This window comes from Oryza sativa, chromosome 9, assembly GCF_034140825.1.
Source record: "Oryza sativa Japonica Group chromosome 9, ASM3414082v1".
Taxonomy (NCBI): domain Eukaryota; kingdom Viridiplantae; phylum Streptophyta; class Magnoliopsida; order Poales; family Poaceae; genus Oryza; species Oryza sativa.
The window spans coordinates 4,263,079-4,280,334 of NC_089043.1; the positions used below are offsets into that span (position 1 = coordinate 4,263,079).

General features: G+C 40.4%; 2 protein-coding genes and 1 long non-coding RNA gene across 3 annotated transcripts; 1 reads left to right on the forward strand and 2 right to left on the reverse strand.

Annotated features, from left to right (window-relative positions):
- Positions 1 to 353: 353 nt before the first annotated feature.
- LOC4346365 (uncharacterized) lies at positions 354 to 4,662 on the reverse strand. The gene is made up of 4 exons (XM_015795763.3): positions 3,578 to 4,662; positions 2,920 to 3,116; positions 2,703 to 2,820; positions 354 to 585 (listed from the first exon to the last, which is right to left on the reverse strand). Exons 1-4 carry the CDS (start codon positions 4,535 to 4,537, stop codon positions 502 to 504), a joined length of 1,359 nt encoding a protein of 452 aa, XP_015651249.1. The 5' UTR covers positions 4,538 to 4,662; the 3' UTR covers positions 354 to 501.
- Positions 4,663 to 11,775: 7,113 nt separating this feature from the next.
- LOC107278926 (uncharacterized) lies at positions 11,776 to 13,704 on the forward strand. The gene is made up of 3 exons (XR_001539849.3): positions 11,776 to 12,044; positions 13,104 to 13,244; positions 13,343 to 13,704. It is a non-coding gene; the product is annotated as an uncharacterized lncRNA (long non-coding RNA).
- A 1,535-nt stretch (positions 13,705 to 15,239) lies between these two features.
- On the reverse strand, positions 15,240 to 16,530 carry LOC112936472 (uncharacterized). Its single transcript, XM_026020509.2, has one exon. It carries the CDS (start codon positions 16,506 to 16,508, stop codon positions 15,453 to 15,455), a length of 1,056 nt encoding a protein of 351 aa, XP_025876294.1. The 5' UTR covers positions 16,509 to 16,530; the 3' UTR covers positions 15,240 to 15,452.
- Between the last annotated feature and the right edge of the window lie 726 nt (positions 16,531 to 17,256).

The following is a 17,256-nucleotide window of genomic DNA, read 5'->3' on the forward strand; positions in this document are numbered from 1 at the left end:
CGACTAAGGTGCGTGCTGTAACATGACTGCCACATATTCCGGAGTGGATGTCCCTAGCATCGTAGCAGCTTTACTATGCTTATGCTTTCTTTTGCAAACTCCCTCTTTTTGGAAAAAAAAAAGTGTCACAATTAGAGTCTGTCTGATTTTAACTAATTGAGCAGGCAGATACTGCTGATTGCTCGGATTGCCTCCACAGTGCCACTATTTGTTACTGTGCACTCAAGCTTAGATTTTCATAGTAGTTTGGAAGAATAAAGATGATCCTCAACTTCATTCCGGCGCCCCATTTTCTATCGGGCAAAACTAAGTGCCACTACGCCTTGGTAACTTTGTTACAACCTACTTAGTAGTAATCAGTAATCACAAAATAGAATTAGCAAGCTCTCAGATGTTTCAAAATAGACAAGCATGAACCAGGAGCACAGAACATTGAGGACCAAAGGAGAACAAAAGCATTTGCACCAGCCTATATACTAATTCAGCCATCTTTACATTAATTTAGCAGCACACGGCCAATTCCTCCACCTTGGGGACAGCATGCTCCATCTCAGTCACTCCAGCTTCCTGCATGTCCTGAGATTGCTGCAATACAATAAAAAGATAATGGTTAGCATACCGCTACCAAATCTTTCGAAAGTCGAAAATCACATGACAAAAGTACGTAACATTTGTCTCAATTCAACTAGCAAAGAAAACAGAACTTGTTGGCATATTCTCTACTACTTAAAAAGAGAGGTGTTTCTGTCGCCCTTCGCACAGTTCTTTCATCTGTTACTTCACGTTCGAGTTTGATTTCCTTGGCGTTGCCCTTCCTCCAACTGTTCTTCAGGTTCCGGAGTCTGAATCCAATCCCCAAACTCTATCACTATATCAACCATGATCAGTCCCCTTCTGCTACAGGGAACCGCCGCAAGGCGTTCGAACTCCCGCACCGATCACTCGCATGTCTTCCTTCCCTGATCGTTCACATCTTCCTTACCATCTTCCTTACCTGGAGCTCAGCCGCAAGGCATTTCCATTTTTATTCCGAGATTGCTTCCTACTAGTAGCTATTAGGTTCAACAAGATCACTTCCAATTCACGGTTTAACAAGGAGAACACTCATTCTCTTCATCACACGCCTTCTGTCGGCGGCCTCGACTACTGTCCCGTCCCGAGTTCTCCCACCTCATACGCCGATTGAGCAGCTGGCAATTTCCATCCCGCGATTAACTTCGCTGGTGTCCTGCTAGCTGTCGCTGCATCACCTGCATGCATGTACTCCTAACGAAGCTTCATGGCAACGATGGATTTCATCTACAATGTAATGTAGGCTGTTGTGCATGCTTGGATGGGATCTCTATTCTTGCTCAGATTGCCATCAGGCACAAGCTATGCCTAGATGTCCTCACTGTGGTCCACCCAGTTTGAAACTCTCATTACCATAATATGTGAATGTCATGGGTCATCTCTATAAGTGAATGGTGAATCTTGAAACATCACCTAATTGATCCACGTAAGCAAAAAAAGGCTGGACCATTCGATTAAGGAAAAAAAAGGCAGAAAGCCGTAGGATTGAATTAGTGAAACACAGTAAAACTATATCTTCTAGAGCTTTCCAGCACCTCCCCTCACATGTGGACATGTGGTGTGGGTGAGAGAGCAAAGAAAATGAAAAGAAAAAATGTTGCACAGGAACAAAACTAGAAATAGAACTATAGAAGGCTTTCCAAGCAACCCACACAGAACATGACACCAGCAGTCACACATGGTCTTCAAAAACAATTTGCATAAAAGCTTGAGACTAAATACAGAAAAAAAATGCAAAACCCAACACCTAATAATGGTATAATGTGAAAAACAGTCCATCAAAGTAGTTACTTTTTTATCAAGTCCCTATGATTAAATTAACGTTGGGTACAGCAAATTATATAGGTTATAACACTCATAAAAAAATGTGAATGGAAAAAAGCTAAATTTTAGGACAATTTCATAATAATACACAGAGGTATTGGTTTTATTCAAAATTAAAAACTCAGAAACGTATCCTTCCAAAGTAAACGCAGCAATGAAAAATAAAGGTAAGATAAGAGGGACATGCAGCAACAGAGACTGTGGAAAAGCTGGGACTCAGACAACATAGAAGATGGCCCAAATTATGTAAATTTAGTTAACATCTGAATGTAAAGTTTACAATAAATTATTTATTGCACATAAAAAATAAATCCGAAATTCGTATTAAGTAGACTTCCAGCTAATTTTATTCTCTAAAACATTAAAAATCTCTAAGCTACATAATATAAATATAGAGAGAGATTACACAGCTATATTAACAAAAAAAACTTTGTTCGCCTATTATATTTCATATATTTTCATATGCATAGCACATAAAAAAATTATTAGAGTCATGTGAATGCACAGCTATATACACTAGTGAAAGTGAAACTCTAATATAGAGTAAGCACAATTTATTATAGACATGCAAGCAATAAACAACAATATATCTGAAAATGAGTCTTCGCTGAAAACTCTTAAGATGTACGCATATGTTTACCATGTTGTTATTTAATGCTACAATCAAAGTATGAACATTGCCAACAGCTGCTTTGCCTTAAGGTATATCAAGTTTTATCCTAATGAGAGCAGGGAACGTTCACATACAAGCTAAACTAGCTCACAAGTGATGTGCAATTCACTGAAACTTGTGTCGAGATTCCTACCTGAATCATGGGCAACTCGAAACAAACATATTTCCAGTAATCAACTAACTTATGGTCTGCAGGTACCACCTCTGTTGCCCTGCCCGCACAGAAGATTGCATAAGCATCAGCTGCGTACCTGCAGCACAAATCAACTTATTTATTACTAATAATGTGGAAAGATAAGAAACAACATTCTACAAATACTAATATACAGCAGATGAGTTAGGGGACTTACTTGCCAACACCACAAAGCTCAGTAATGTAGGTCCATTCTTCTTCAACATACGCCTTAGAGAATCTCTGGATTCTGTTTACTTTTACACGCTGCAAACCCAGAGGAGCCAGATACTTGGCCATCTTTTCAGGATCAGCACTAAATGCAGTTTGAGCATCAGGATATCGTTTGAAGAACCCCTTAACTTTCCTCCTCACCTACAATGGTTGACAGAGGGTGTTGAAGTCCTTCAAATTTACCATTTGAAATATCAGATCACTCACCTTTTAAACTATTGCAAATGCTAACCTAGACTCAGTGCTACACTAAAACAAGATATGAAATTTGTAAGCTGTATTGTGCAGCGGCATGACCAACACAACAAAATGGAAGATGCTCCTTGTATAAATTACAGAATGCATTTCAGTACTCGATGTTGGTTATGATTTGGAATTACAAATTGCGACAAATGAATACAGTCAACCACTCTTTTGTTGATGAAAGACATGTTTACAAAAAAACAAGTAAGATTATTTGTTAGTGGCTAACAGCAACACATGTAAGCTTAATTTGCTTTTGGTGCTTCTAGGAACTCCTGCCAATCAAACAAGTTAGTTTCTACGATTGTAGGTTTGGTGCAGACGATAAAAAGAAAAAGACAATCAGGCAGGCAGCTCACTTGTTTCCCCTGTGTTAAGTTGAGGAGCATGCAGATGACAATGACCTTCCACGGGTCAGAAGCGTATTTTTCCTGCAGTAGCTTATGAGGGGAGCGTGGCGGAGGCACCAGCTGGTCCAACGGAAGGCGGCGGTATTTGTCTGACCTCTTTTCAGCACGGCTAAGCAGCGGTGCTGGTTTTCGTTCCTTGTTCACCCTTGCCATTTCTTTTACCTTCGTATTTCCTTGGTTTGGTCCTGATCTTGTCTTGAAGGTTGTTGTCTTACAGGTGCTGTTGATCTTGCAGGTGTGATTTGTCATGAGCTGAGATGAAGCAGATGATAGATGATCCCGAGGCGGCGGCCTGACTAGAAGGTCAGGCGTTCTAGGAAGTGGGGGAGTGCGATCTTGGCGGGTGGGTTTGTAGCAGAACTGGTCAAAGAAGGCGCCGAATGGCGAAGAATGATTGGGGTCCTGCTGGGTGGAATTGGAAGCCATAATAATCTCTGGGTCAAAAATGCCTTGAGGTAGTGGCTGGTGCTTCCTCAATTGTATCCTCATCTTGATGATCTCGCGGTTGCTCAGGACGCGGATCTTCTTGCAGCTACTCCTGCCATACGCTTCATCTCGTCCTCCGGCCAGTGGAGGAGGGTTTGCTTGTACCTGGATGCCGTGGATTTGGTCATGAGATGGTTGTCTGGGCATCAGCATCCGCTTCCGCTCCTTCCTCCTCGCCTCCGGGGCCGGTGGCCCCTCCCTACTCTTTCGCTTTTTCTCCTTCCCCACGCCCGCGGCCTCCTCATTCTTCCTCTTCCGCTCCTTTCTCCTCACCGCCACCGCCACCGCCTCTCCCGAGATTGGGGTTTCGGGGTTGGGCGGGGTCTCTTCAGCCGCCGTCAGGTGGGGAAAAGGTAACGGGGCCAACATCTCCTCCGCCTGCTTCTTCCGCTTCTGCAGAATCGCCTCCTCTGCCGCCGCCATGGGCAACTGCGCCGATGTGGAACAGAAAAGGGGAGGGGACGGAGGGGGATTTTGCTACCGGCGAGGGTTTTCCGCCCTTTCCTCTCCCTCCTTTTTTTTTCTCTCTCTCTTTTTGTGGTGTGTGTGGGGGAGTCCGAATTAGGGATTTTCTTTATTTTATCAGCCGATCTTGTGGGCATCCGATTTGTTTAAGATTCGTGATTCTGGGCCTGGCAGAACTATTGGGCTTAAACACCTCTTCATCTTCACACAAACTGATCTTCTTCTCCAGTCACCCAAAGTAGTTAGAGATTAGCTCAAGTCTCATGCATACATATTTGGCATATATTATTTGCAGGAAATCTTGATAATATTTTATTAAATCCAGATTAGACCACTAGTGGTGTTAAGAATGTGTTGTATTATTTACCAGGCAATTTAAGGCCATGTTTGGTAGGGCTTCAAACTCCAACTCCAGTGAGAGCTAGCTCTGGTTGGAGTTGGAGACTCGTTAAAAAGTGTTTGGCTAGCTTTCAGCTCTAGATCTAAAAAAAAATTGAAAAAAAATAAAAGAATAGTGTTCGCCGTCCCCAGGCGAGCCGCCGACCGCGTATCGTCTCCGCGCGCACCGCGCGCCACCCGTGCGTCGTCCCGGCCGCCGCCGCTCGACGCCGCGGACTCTATTGTTGCCGCGTGCCGCCCGAGCGCCGTCCCGCTTGCGCAGCCCGTCGTCGTCCCGACCGCCACCGCCCGACGCTACAGACGCTGTCGTCGCCGCGTGCCGCCCGAGCACTGTCCCGCGTGCACCGCTCGTCGCCGTCTGGAGCGCGCCGCCCGTCGTTGTCCCGGCCGCGTGCCGCCCGCCATGGTCGGGATTGGGAGGAAGATGGGGGAGGAAAGAGAACAGGAGGAGAGGAGGTGTGAGGGGTAGTTGAGTGGCATTTTTATGTAAAAACTCTTAAAAAATTAAAAGATAGTGGGTCTAAAAAAATTAGAGCATAGTGGACGATGTATTTAGATTTTGTAGCATGTTATGATTTAGTAAACTATATGTTTAAAACATATTTCCATATTAAGAGTAGTATGCACGCATGATTGGATAGCCTATTTGGTTATTTCTGATCGTGACAAACCTACACAACTAAGCATACCGTTCAAGAGATAAAGTATTCAAGAGATGTTGGCTGGGGATCTGAAAACTCATAGTCATGGAGGCCTGGTAATGGGTCGTGGCCCACCCCGAACCCCACCCCTGCCCATTTATGTGTATATAGTGCACCTGAACCCTACCCTAGCCCACTAACATGCATTTTTAGCCCAAACTAACCCCAACCTTTAAGTTTTTCAGTGCTTGATGAACCCTAACCCTTTGTGAACCCTTGGACAACCCATAAACAATGAAGAGACTAACCCATTGGGCTTTTTAGCATGCTCAGCACCTCAGCGGCTCAGCCATACACAACTGTAGAGCCATCGCACATACATGAAAGCTTTGGATACATGCATAGAACAGCTAGAGGGAGTAAAACAAATATTTTTTAGATAAGTTAAATAGGGATTACCACAAACTAAGCCAGGTTTAAGAGTATGACTGAATTTTCTTAAGAAATACACAATAGTTTAGCAAAATTAGGCTACAAATAGACACGCCTTGAAACTAATAAACATCTATGAATCAGATCAGAATTTTTTCATTCAAAAGTACTAGCAAGATCTATTGATGCTTAATCTCAGCCTTCCTCTTATGTCACAGCTTGTCCAGTGCAATTTTCCCATCTCCCTGTAGAAACAAAATGAGGTTAGAAGTTAGAACCTATTGAAGAAGGCATCACTACAATAATCCATGTTCCTATACTTAAGCAATGGAAATTCAGAATTGCTTTATTACTCCTACTAGTTGGTTGGGCATCAAACCATGTCATTTTTTGATGTAATCGAGATTAAATGCTACTACCTACTGATGTGTAATTGTACAAACACAATTCATTCCATCTGAGCTTTAAAATATATAAATACCACAAGTTTCTAGCAGAGAACCAGACAAAATCAAATGAGAATTTAGGTGACAGATTGATAGTGGTGATGCATCGTTTGTTGCCAACTCAGTACTACATTTTCTCTTAAGATGATTTCAGAATTCAGATATGATTTCCCTGGTATCAGATTAGCATACATATATAGAGATATTGGATAATGCATTGCAAGTTTACAGGTGATTATGTCTATAACTATTTTAACTAGTATACCGTGACAAAGTTCTTTCCTCAGTTTGCAATATTGGATAATTCATAGTCAATCAAGTTACAAACAGAACAATGCAGTGCACCAATAAATATATAGTGCAGATCAAGCTACATCATACATGTAATTCAGCTCCAATCAAACATAGAAAAAATGCAGTCAGAGATATCATATAAATAGGCAGCATGAAGCATATTCTTACGAATCAACATTTAACTTTCAAAGATACCTCTACTTGAGAGTTCAGCATTTAACTATTAAACATAGTCTTCCAAATCACAAATGCGAGATCCTTCTGTTGCATAGCCTGCATATTGAAGCACAAGAAATGAGATCAAGTATATGCTATAATACATACCCTTACATAATGTCAATCTTTTACCTTTTTCATCATCGTCAAATCCAATTATCCAATCTTTCAAACATATACTTGCCTCAAGGGTTTCAGGGGACATAGAAGTTCGATCTTTACCCAATAGCCTTCCAGCAGCACTAAATGCTGATTCAGATGATACGGTGCTGACAGGAATTGCAAGAAAATCTCTTGCCATTAAGGATAAGGTAGGGTATACATCAGCATTTCTTTTCCACCAGCTCAAAACATCAAAGTTCTCATCAGAATTATAGTGAACTCTAGGATCCTCCAAGTAATTGTCTAATTCAGATTTCTTTGTATGCATTTCTATGTTTTGTGAAGCAAAATGAGCAAATGCGAGTTCTATGCATCTCTTCCCCAAAAGTGCACCTCCTAATGAGCTAGAACTAGGATCATTTGCAAGAATATGCTCATCTCGTTCAATAAATGTTGGAAGTTCACAACTTCCAGCAATTTTTTCATACTCTAAATAGTACTTGTTTAAGCATGTGCGCAACTCTTTTATCTTTTCTTCAACATTTTGTCCAATTGTATAGAAATAGAACCTGAGATAGTCTATTTTTTGTGTAGGATCCATAACAGCAACCACAAGAAGAACAATATTAGGCACATTCCAATACTTTTGAAACTTGACATACATAGCATTGGCCATCTCTTGCAAGAGTTGATCTTGCTCCCACCTTTCATCAAGCAAAACATCACGGATGGCCAATACCATCTTCAAAAAGAGATGGGATGTTGGATGTCTGTCTGTTGAAAATGTCTTGGTAGCATCACTAAAGGCTTGCAAAAATCCATGGAGAGACTCAGCTTTACCCCAATCTGAATCACTTGGAGTTTCATGGTGTTGTTCAGTGGCATATATATTGATAGCAGCTTTGTACGCCAATGAATCATGTATCATATCATAAGTAGCATTCCAACGGTGTGGGACGTCAACTACCAGTCTAGACTTAGTTTTCAGGCCCATTCTTTGCACAACTGAATTAAAGATTTGCATCGGTGAAGGTATTGATGTGATTGTTTTGACAATGTCTCTCACATTTGCAATTGCAGAAGTAATCAACCTTGTCCCATTTTGAACCATTATATTCAGAATATGTGCATTACACCTCACATGAAAATGTTCAGCTTTGAAAAACATCTCTGCACCCATGGTATTGCGCAATTCCTTTGCAGCTTTGTCATTAACACTTGCATTATCCAGTGTCAAGGTAAATAATTTGTCAATGAGATCCCACTCAATCAAACAAGAGGTAAGTCCATCTTGCACAGCATAAGATGTATGAGGATATGAAATTTGCTTAAATGATATAATGAACTTCTTCAACTCAAAATCTGCATTGACATAGTGAGTAGTGACACATATGTACCACAAATTATGATTGGACGTCCAGAGATCAGCAGTTAAGCTAACATGGGATCCCAACTTTTCAATATGATGGTGCAGTTGTTTCTTAGATTCGTTGTACAATTTAATACAATCTGATTTAACAGATTGTCGTCCAATGCAGATTTTGCTAGGAGTCACTATATTTTCTAACACTCTAAATCATGTAAACATAACCTTTATGTCTATCAAATTATGATTTTCAGGTAAACCTAACCTTTATCTAAAGCAAGTAATTAAACCTAACCTTAACCTTAACACAAAGTGTTCTTTGTTTTTATTTGAGGGATTAAGTGAATCTTGGTGAAAAAATGAAGGATCTGGATTTTCTGAAGGGTCATTTGATGATCTATGATGCTCCACAAGGGTGATTTTACTTCATGCTTGATTGTTAACTATCCATGCCATATCTAATAATTATCTATGTCTTTTCTTCCTATCTTAATAACATTTGGAGGTCAGCAGGTCACAACCAGAAAATTGATTTTCTCAATGTTCTTGCAAGAACTTTTAAAATTTTGCTTCACATTGTAAATTTGATGTGTGATTGAGCTTCCAGGGTCATCAGCTTCAAGTGATTGAGCTGATATACTGCATACTAAGATTCTGCGGACTAAAGATAGTATATTCTTTCATCATACAATTTATCGAGCTTCATTTATTTGGCTAATATTTCTTATGGAACACACATGCTGATTTTAGTCTTTCCAATTTGTTCTGCCCTTTTTGGTACGGAATTTTTGTTACACCTTAAATGATCCTTGGAACACCTGGCAAGTTCTTTCCTATGGTCCTATTTAACAAGAATCAATCACATACTTTGTGCAAATGGAACATGTGTTGGCAAGTTCATTGGTCTACTTTTTTTTTTTTGAAGTAAGGTAAAATGCATTATCCGGCTTTGGGGAGAAAGCCAAACAGCAACATACAGAGTCTTAAACAAAAAGGAAAAGAAAAACCAAAACGACACAAGACAAACTGGGGATGCCAGCATCCATGAAGCTCTAAAACTTAAGAAACTAAACCACCCAAAAAGACACTTTGACAGACAGTATCATTCGTATACAGACAACTTCCAGGGATCAAACCAAAGCATTATCAGGTAAAACATCTCCCGGTCGCAGCTCCTTCATCTTTTGATTCAGCTTCTCAAGCCAGACGTTCAGCTCCACGCGCTCTCTTTCTCTTAAGAGTACCTTCCACCGATTCGCCAGAGCAATTGATCTGTAAACCACCTGCAAAGGTGTTTTAACCAATTTGTTTTCAAACACAAAATCATTGCGTACAGTCCATAACCCCCAACATAAACATGCACAAATAAAAATTCCCAGATTAACCCCTAACTGTTTTTTGACGACCCTTAGCCCATCCCAAAAATTCAAAGATACCTTATCACCCCCAATCACTTCAATTACAGAGCACCAAACGAATTTAGCTATAGGGCAATTAAAAAGAATATGACTGGTTGATTCAACTTTCAAACAAAGCTTACAAAATCTATTACCCCCTTTCCATTTTCTGCTAACTAAAAGATCAGCACAGGGGATTCTTTCCCTCCCAGCTAAAAACAGAAAATGCTTGATTTTCAGAGGGACCTTGCTCCCCCAAATTTCCTGCATATCCTTATCAACAACACCCCCAAACTTCATCAATCTGTACATAGACTTCGTAGAGAAAAGCTTCTTTTTGTCAAAAGGCCAGATTAAGCAATCTGAGGAATTATTAAGTTCTACCCCATTCAGCATCTCCTTTAAGTTAGACAAAAGTTCAAAATCCTGATTGTTCAGATTCCTTCTAAAAGATAAACCCCCATTATCAGCCCCCATCACATCCTCCACCAAACAATTCTGTTGATTGCTAACTATATAAAGCGACGGAAAAAGAGTTTTGAGAGGAACCTCCCCTAGCCAAATATCCTCCCAAAACAACACTTTCTTACCATTTCCCACTTTTTTAACCACCAACCTGTTCACCCAATCTTTGCAGTCATGGAGACCTTTCCAAAACTGAGAACCCCCCGCCATTGGTCTACTTATTACTTAACAATAATCAGTGAAATACTCTCAGCAAAATTTAAGTCTGAATTTGTTATATGTTGAACACAGAAGGACATGTACAGCGAGTTAGCAAGCTAATTCAGAATTAAAGTATACCTGATTACTAGAATGTACTACTTTACTTGATCAGAATAGGTTAATTATTCATTTGCTCTTTTTAGTATTTTACTGGAGTATAAAGGTCTGTACTATTCTTGGTTAGCATTTAAGTTGAAAGCCTAGATACTTTCTTGTTTTCCTTGGAGTTGTGGGGTTACTTGTGTGAGAACGATGTAGAGCGGTTAAATTGAATTGTTTTTCTGATTTTTCAACTGTAGACCTGAACTTTAAGTTACTCATGCATGATAGCCATGGGCAAACCCGACATGCACATGATGCAACCAAGAAGAATGCATGCTGACTGCCACAGCGAAGGAGCTAGAGAAGTGCTGCCGGAATCAAATAGTTTACTTTGGTTGTTACATGAAGATCTGCTTAGCCATTTTTTCTCTGCTTAAAAATATGTGGCAGTGTACGATGCCGTGTGAGATAAAAATGTAAGTGACAATTTTTGGTAATTTATTTATCAAATATTATGTCACATGGATTTCACATGCAAGTGCATGTTTGTCTAGAAATACACACAGCGCATGTTTTTTAATAGATCCATCCAAATTGTCATCCTACTATGGTCTATGAAACTCTATATTTACCTTTAGAATTTGTATGGAGTACACGGCATAAAAGGTTACATTTATTATTCTATTTTTTATGCATATAATACCAAAACGTGCCTTACACGTGCACGATAACTAGTAAGGGTAGAATTATCACTTCATTCATACCGTTGCATGCGAGAATGAATTGGCATGCTCACATGGCATTTTTTGTGGGTCTAAGGACTGTGTTAACCCAAATGATTAATTTGGAGGACTTGTTTGGACGATTTAAAATCTCAAGGACTAAACTGAGCTCGAAGCAAAACTTCAGGGACCGTACTGGCTATTCACCCTTTTATTCCTCATGATTTGAAGTTTTGAGCTTCCCACAAATTAATGTGTCACTGTTTAGACTGCCAAAAAGTGAAATCTGTGTAAAATAAGAAAAGGAAACTAATTAAGAGTACTGCTAATTACAGTATTATCTGCACAGGAACAGGAAAGTACTATACTACTACGTTCAATGGAGATTTATGCGGATATGTTAAGTGACGCTCAAGCCCACTTAGCACAGCCACCATTGCTATCATAGCAACGCAGCGACGATCCTCCAGACCTCCACGCGCTGTTGAGGTGATAATTCAATATGTCCTGTATCTCCTGATCTAGAATCACCGTAGGCCATAGCAGCGGCGTCTCATCCGATCGAATCACTGCAAGCGATGGGGCATGCATCCCCTCCGCCTGGTATGCAAAGTGCTGATGATGGGCGCAGCTCTCTCACTCGGACATGGAAGGAGAAACGGAATTGAGGAGCCCATCGCAGGTAATTTCACTTTGTTAAAAACCTCTGTGATCTCTGTTTTGCTACACATGGTACTTCCCCATCAAGCTATTGATCAGCGTTTGTTAGTAACTACTCTGTATTTGTTTGGCAAGGTTGGATGAATGATAGCGTGTCCCTTACTCCCTTTATATTTGATTTCCATGTCTTTTTATATTAGGAAACACACCAATTCTTCTTTAGATCTCACATAAATAATTCAAGTCGGCCAATAATTCAAGATAAAATCATTGCAGGATCTCTGTCCCCCCCTCTTCCGTGTATTCTCATTCTGTTACTTTGTTAATTCAACCACTGGAGAAAATTAACATATGTTTCGGATGTCAATAGCTGCAATCACTGCTCTTTGATTATTCTTTCCTGAGAATATATTTAGAGTTATTTTTTCCACTGTTTTCTGCTTGGCAACCGGAAGAGGAACTGATTTCTGGATTGATCTCCTCTCTTTGTTTCAACAAGTATCCACTGAACAATTGGCTGCGAAGGATCTGAATTACATAGTACTGTGCATATATTAGCTGAGTTATATGTTGACTCTGCTACGAGCATCACTATTCACTCAATTACTCTACATGTATATGATTCAATTCTTGAATAGTTTAGTTTGTTGGAATTCCAATATTAGTTCAACTGTTTGCTCTTAAGTACGTGAATACACAAGCCTACTTTTTGAATCTTATGATCATTTGTTTGTCTTTGAAATATTTACTTTCATGTACCATATGTGTTCCTATTTGCTCTTCCTGACTAGCCTAAACCTAGATAGCATGTCAAAGTTATAGCTTTCTTCCTGCAACAATTTTATCTTCGTTCTTGTGTTATTTCTCACAAACATATTTTTTTTACTCTATATTAATTTGGTGTGATCTGAATTTCACGTGTATATTTAGACTTATTGCCACCAAAATTTATGATACTACCGTGAACCATAAAAGATTGCAATATTTAACTAATCTATATGTTTTCTCTATTTATTCTGAGCCATTGCCTCATAAGATGAGTGCATCTAACTTTGCCTCAGTTATCTTCGTGGTTTGCTAGGTGCTCCATGGATATCCCGATCAACAAATTTATTGCTTTGTGTATTAGGATTGAGTAGATGAGAAGCTCAAGTGCAGAGAATTTGTGGCTTTAAAATGTGCAGAATTGCATGTTGGCTCTTGATCTGAAGAAAAATAAATGGTAAATTGTGATAAATTGGTCTCCCCTTATTGAATTGTAGTCACTGCTCTAATAGATCTATTGACCTTTCTCTCTTTCTTTAATTTTTACACATATAGAAACTCATTCCTTGGTGGACTGATTGGAGATGCATCAACACAGCATATACAGTCACTTACTTGACTCTAAATTAACCTCCGCACGGAAGAGCAGAATAAGAAACTTTATTGGAATGGAGTGTTAACTGTTCATTACTGTCGGAAGCAATTTTTAGATACCTACAATGTTGGATCTTGTGGATCCTGGCTACCGTACATAATATGGTTTTTTGGACCATAATATGTAGTGCTCTTTTTACTAGCAGTTGTACTTGCCTATGCTTATTATTTCAGAGATGATTTCCTTCTGAAATGACTGAATTGTTGCATCCTGCTTTAATTTCAATTGTATGATCTGTTAGTATGTGTTGCTATTCTGGCAATATTTTCTTGCAACTATATGATTAGTTGTCTCCTTCTGACAATGGATACAACAAATCTGAAACTCACATAAATGTCAACATATATCTGATTAACCATTGTAGGGTTATGTGTTCTTTTAAAAAAATCTAAATACCAGGTCCCAGATTAACATATCTCACTATTATGATCCATACACTTCAAAGATAAACATACTTTCCTGCTTGCATTTTCTTCATATTGGTCATAACGTGCCGTGCACGTGCACGATTACTAGTATTCTAGAAAAACAGGAGCAAATAATCTATTTGACCCCAAGGATCACATGGACGTAATATAATGGGCAACAATTCAATTAAACAGAATTGTTTCAGTAACGTTGTAAGATAAAACTTCAGTTCAGGGACGGCAGTGTGAAATTCGATTCCTATCAAGCAATATACTATCAAGGTACTTTGAAATTTTGCAACAAACAACTTCAGTGAAAATTGTCATGGATAGTTCTGCCTGGACGCTCCATTCTTGGAACCATTGTTTTTTATAATAATGGAGCCTTACACTACAAAGTAATCTCCCGGACTTAGAGCAAGTTTATCGATAACGAGCACAATAACATAGTACAGTAATAAAATAAATGAACTGATATACTTCCAGGATTATATCGCCTGCACTATCAGCTCAAAACTTCAGCAAAAAGCCTGATGAAATAAGAGAACAAAAACATGCAAAACGTGGGTTGCTTAGTCTAGCTAGCAATTTCTTTTGAACCAGCCCCACATTCTCAAACTCTAAAATAACCCGAAAGTTTTTTAAACCCCTGATGTTACTAAAAGTTTTAAGCCCTTCACTTATGTACACTAGTTCAAATGTACACAATCGATTTAAGTAAAAAAAAAACAAAAAGAAGAAGAAAAGAGGAGGAGAAGGAGTACAGAATCGATCTACTAACTTAACAGACTACTCCCCTGACCAGTAAAACACTAATTCGGCCCCAAGCACTACTGACAAAACGAACCTGACCTTACAAGCAATTTGAAATTTTGAGCATTGCAACACAAAAACTCAGGGCAAATATGTCATCAACCAGGCTATAGGACCTGAAAAATTCATGAAATTACAAGCAACGGAATTGAACTCAGGTAGCTCATAATAGCTATTTCAGACTCCAATATGACCTAGAGATCGAGGTGACACCAAATGGCAAAACAGATGATCAATCAATAACAATTTGCTAAATTTTGTCATAGGATTCAAGAGAAGATATGTAACTTAGTTCACTATACTTGGAATTGAAGGAAATTGCAGATATAAGGGCTCAATGCTTTTGGAAGATATGGGGAATTCCATTGCACTTATAATTTTTGTTCGAATTAAGATTGTTATTTCTAGCGTGTAAATACTAGTAACACACAACTTCCAAGTTGCAATGCTGAGATAAGGGAGTAAATTAAACTTGCCATTGGCACAAGAACAAAGAAAGTAGTAGTTAGGTAGCTAGAGTACAATAAATTAAACACAGTAAAAAAAACTAATAAACAGGCATTTATATATACCACTCCAGTACTCCATAATCCAAACATACTATGTACTAATACAGTTGGCTTTCTATTAAAGAGGTGATAAACACAAGACGATAATTACGATTAGTGGTAGATAGATCTAAGTAGTACCTAGCCATTTATAACTATTTAGAGACATTTGGACATCACAATACAATATATACTACTACTTAACTTTGGGATCAGAAACTAGCTAGCACATATAAAGATACCTATTGTGGTGAGATGGATGAGAGAGATGAGAAGCCAACCCTGGTGCCGCCGTAGGATGTACGGAGACGGCGGACTTGGATGTTGTTGGCGGCGGTAGCTTTGGCCTGGCGTAGCTCCTCCGGCCACGCCTTCTTGGAGTGGTGGTAGAGAGCCTTGTTGCGTTTGTTGCGCAGGCGCTTCTTGCCGGCGTTGGTGGCAGCAGCCATGGCAGCGGATCTGAACTTGATCTTGAGGCGGTACACCTTCTGGGAGAGGGTGGCGGCGTCGAGGCAAGGGCGGAGGAGCGGTGGGTCGGCGGCCTGGAGCGCCCGGAGGAGCACGGCGGCGTACGGCATGTTGCCCATGTTGTCCCTTCGGAGCGCGGCGATGGTGTCGATGATCTTGATCTCGTCGTCCACCGCCCAGCAGCGGTAGGGCCCCCTCCTCAACCTGCTGGTGGCTTCCTCATCACCGCCGACTGAGACTGAGCCTGTGCTGGTGGTGGAAGAAGAGGAGGAGGTCCAGGAGGATGAGGAGGAGATGATGACGATGGTTGGAGTTGGAGAGGCCAAGGGTACGGTGGGAGCCATAGCGGCTGCAGCCTTGGATGAGATGACGATGTGATCGCCGGAGCTGTCGTCGGATGAGATGACGATGGGGCCCGAGGCCGAGTCGGCGCCATGGGAGGAGATGTGCACAGCTTGAGCTTGTGGGGGATGCTGGAACTGGGGCCAGACCTTGCGGGAGAGGTCGAAGAGCGTGGTGTGGTGTTGGTGTGGACGGCGGCGAGCGGGCGGTGGCTTGTAGATGTGGTCGATGTACCTGTCCCTGAGGTGGGACACCTTCTTGTCAAGGTCCCTCGCGGTGAACCTCTCCCGGCTCAGCTGCTGCTTCACTTCATCCAAGAGCGCGCGCCCCGACGGTAGCTCCTCGCCAGCTTGACGATGAGCGGCGAGGGCGCTCAGGATCTTGACCTGGTCGGACAAGGGCCACTTCCCTCTGCGCCTACTCTTCTCTCTCGCAGGCCCTTCCTCCTCCTCCTCCTCCTCGGTGGTGGGTGGAATGGTGGGAGCCATCTCGATCGCCGGGTGCTCTGCAACTCTGGACTGGAGGAACAAGAGAATTCCAAGCGACTCGGACTCGGAGCTCTATCTCCCGAAATGAACTTCTTTTTGTTTTTTTTTTGTTTTAATGGCTGTGGAGACACCGAGACAGTAGTAAAGGTGGTATTGGCGCGCTGAGCGTTCCCGCCAAAATACCCACTACTAATACTAATATTGGGACCACCTATACATTTGTCGATAAATTTTCTCCTAAAAATTTAACAGATATAATTATACTACAATCGTAGTGTAATTACACTGTAACTTATATGTAATTACACTGTAACTTGCATGTAACTACAGTGTAACTTGTATATAAGTTTCACGTAATTTTGAATCGTTAAATCTATTACAAGATTTGTTTTTGTGAGGAAGAAAAAAATCACAGCACAGACATATGTGTAAGGATATGTTCCCACAACATATTATAGAGATATTTTTGAAAGTTACATACAGGTTACACTGTAGTTACAGCGTAATTACATGCAAGTTACAGTGTAATTACACTACGATTGTACTGTAATTACATCTGTCAAATTTTTGGGAGAAAATTTGTCGACAAATATATAGCAAAATCGACTAATACTAGTAGTCTTACATTCTTTTTATTTTTAAGATAGTCTAATACAAATCAAAAGCACCTCTACCCCTGGCTTCACCTGCTTTTTGGGAAAAAATTATCCACCTATGCAATTACACAAAAAAAACAGTTTACGTCTTC

Bases quoted from the DNA above. Each gene is read 5' to 3' on its own strand.
- LOC4346365 (XM_015795763.3), bottom strand. From the start codon at position 4,537: ATGGCGGCGGCAGAGGAGGCGATTCTGCAGAAGCGGAAGAAGCAGGCG. The intron at 3,117-3,577 runs GTGAGCTGCCTG...CAACCATTGTAG, and splicing joins ACTTAACACAGGGGAAACAA to GTGAGGAGGAAAGTTAAGGG. The intron at 2,821-2,919 runs GTAAGTCCCCTA...TTTGTGCTGCAG, and splicing joins GAGCTTTGTGGTGTTGGCAA to GTACGCAGCTGATGCTTATG.
- LOC112936472 (XM_026020509.2), bottom strand. From the start codon at position 16,508: ATGGCTCCCACCATTCCACCCACCACCGAGGAGGAGGAGGAGGAGGAA.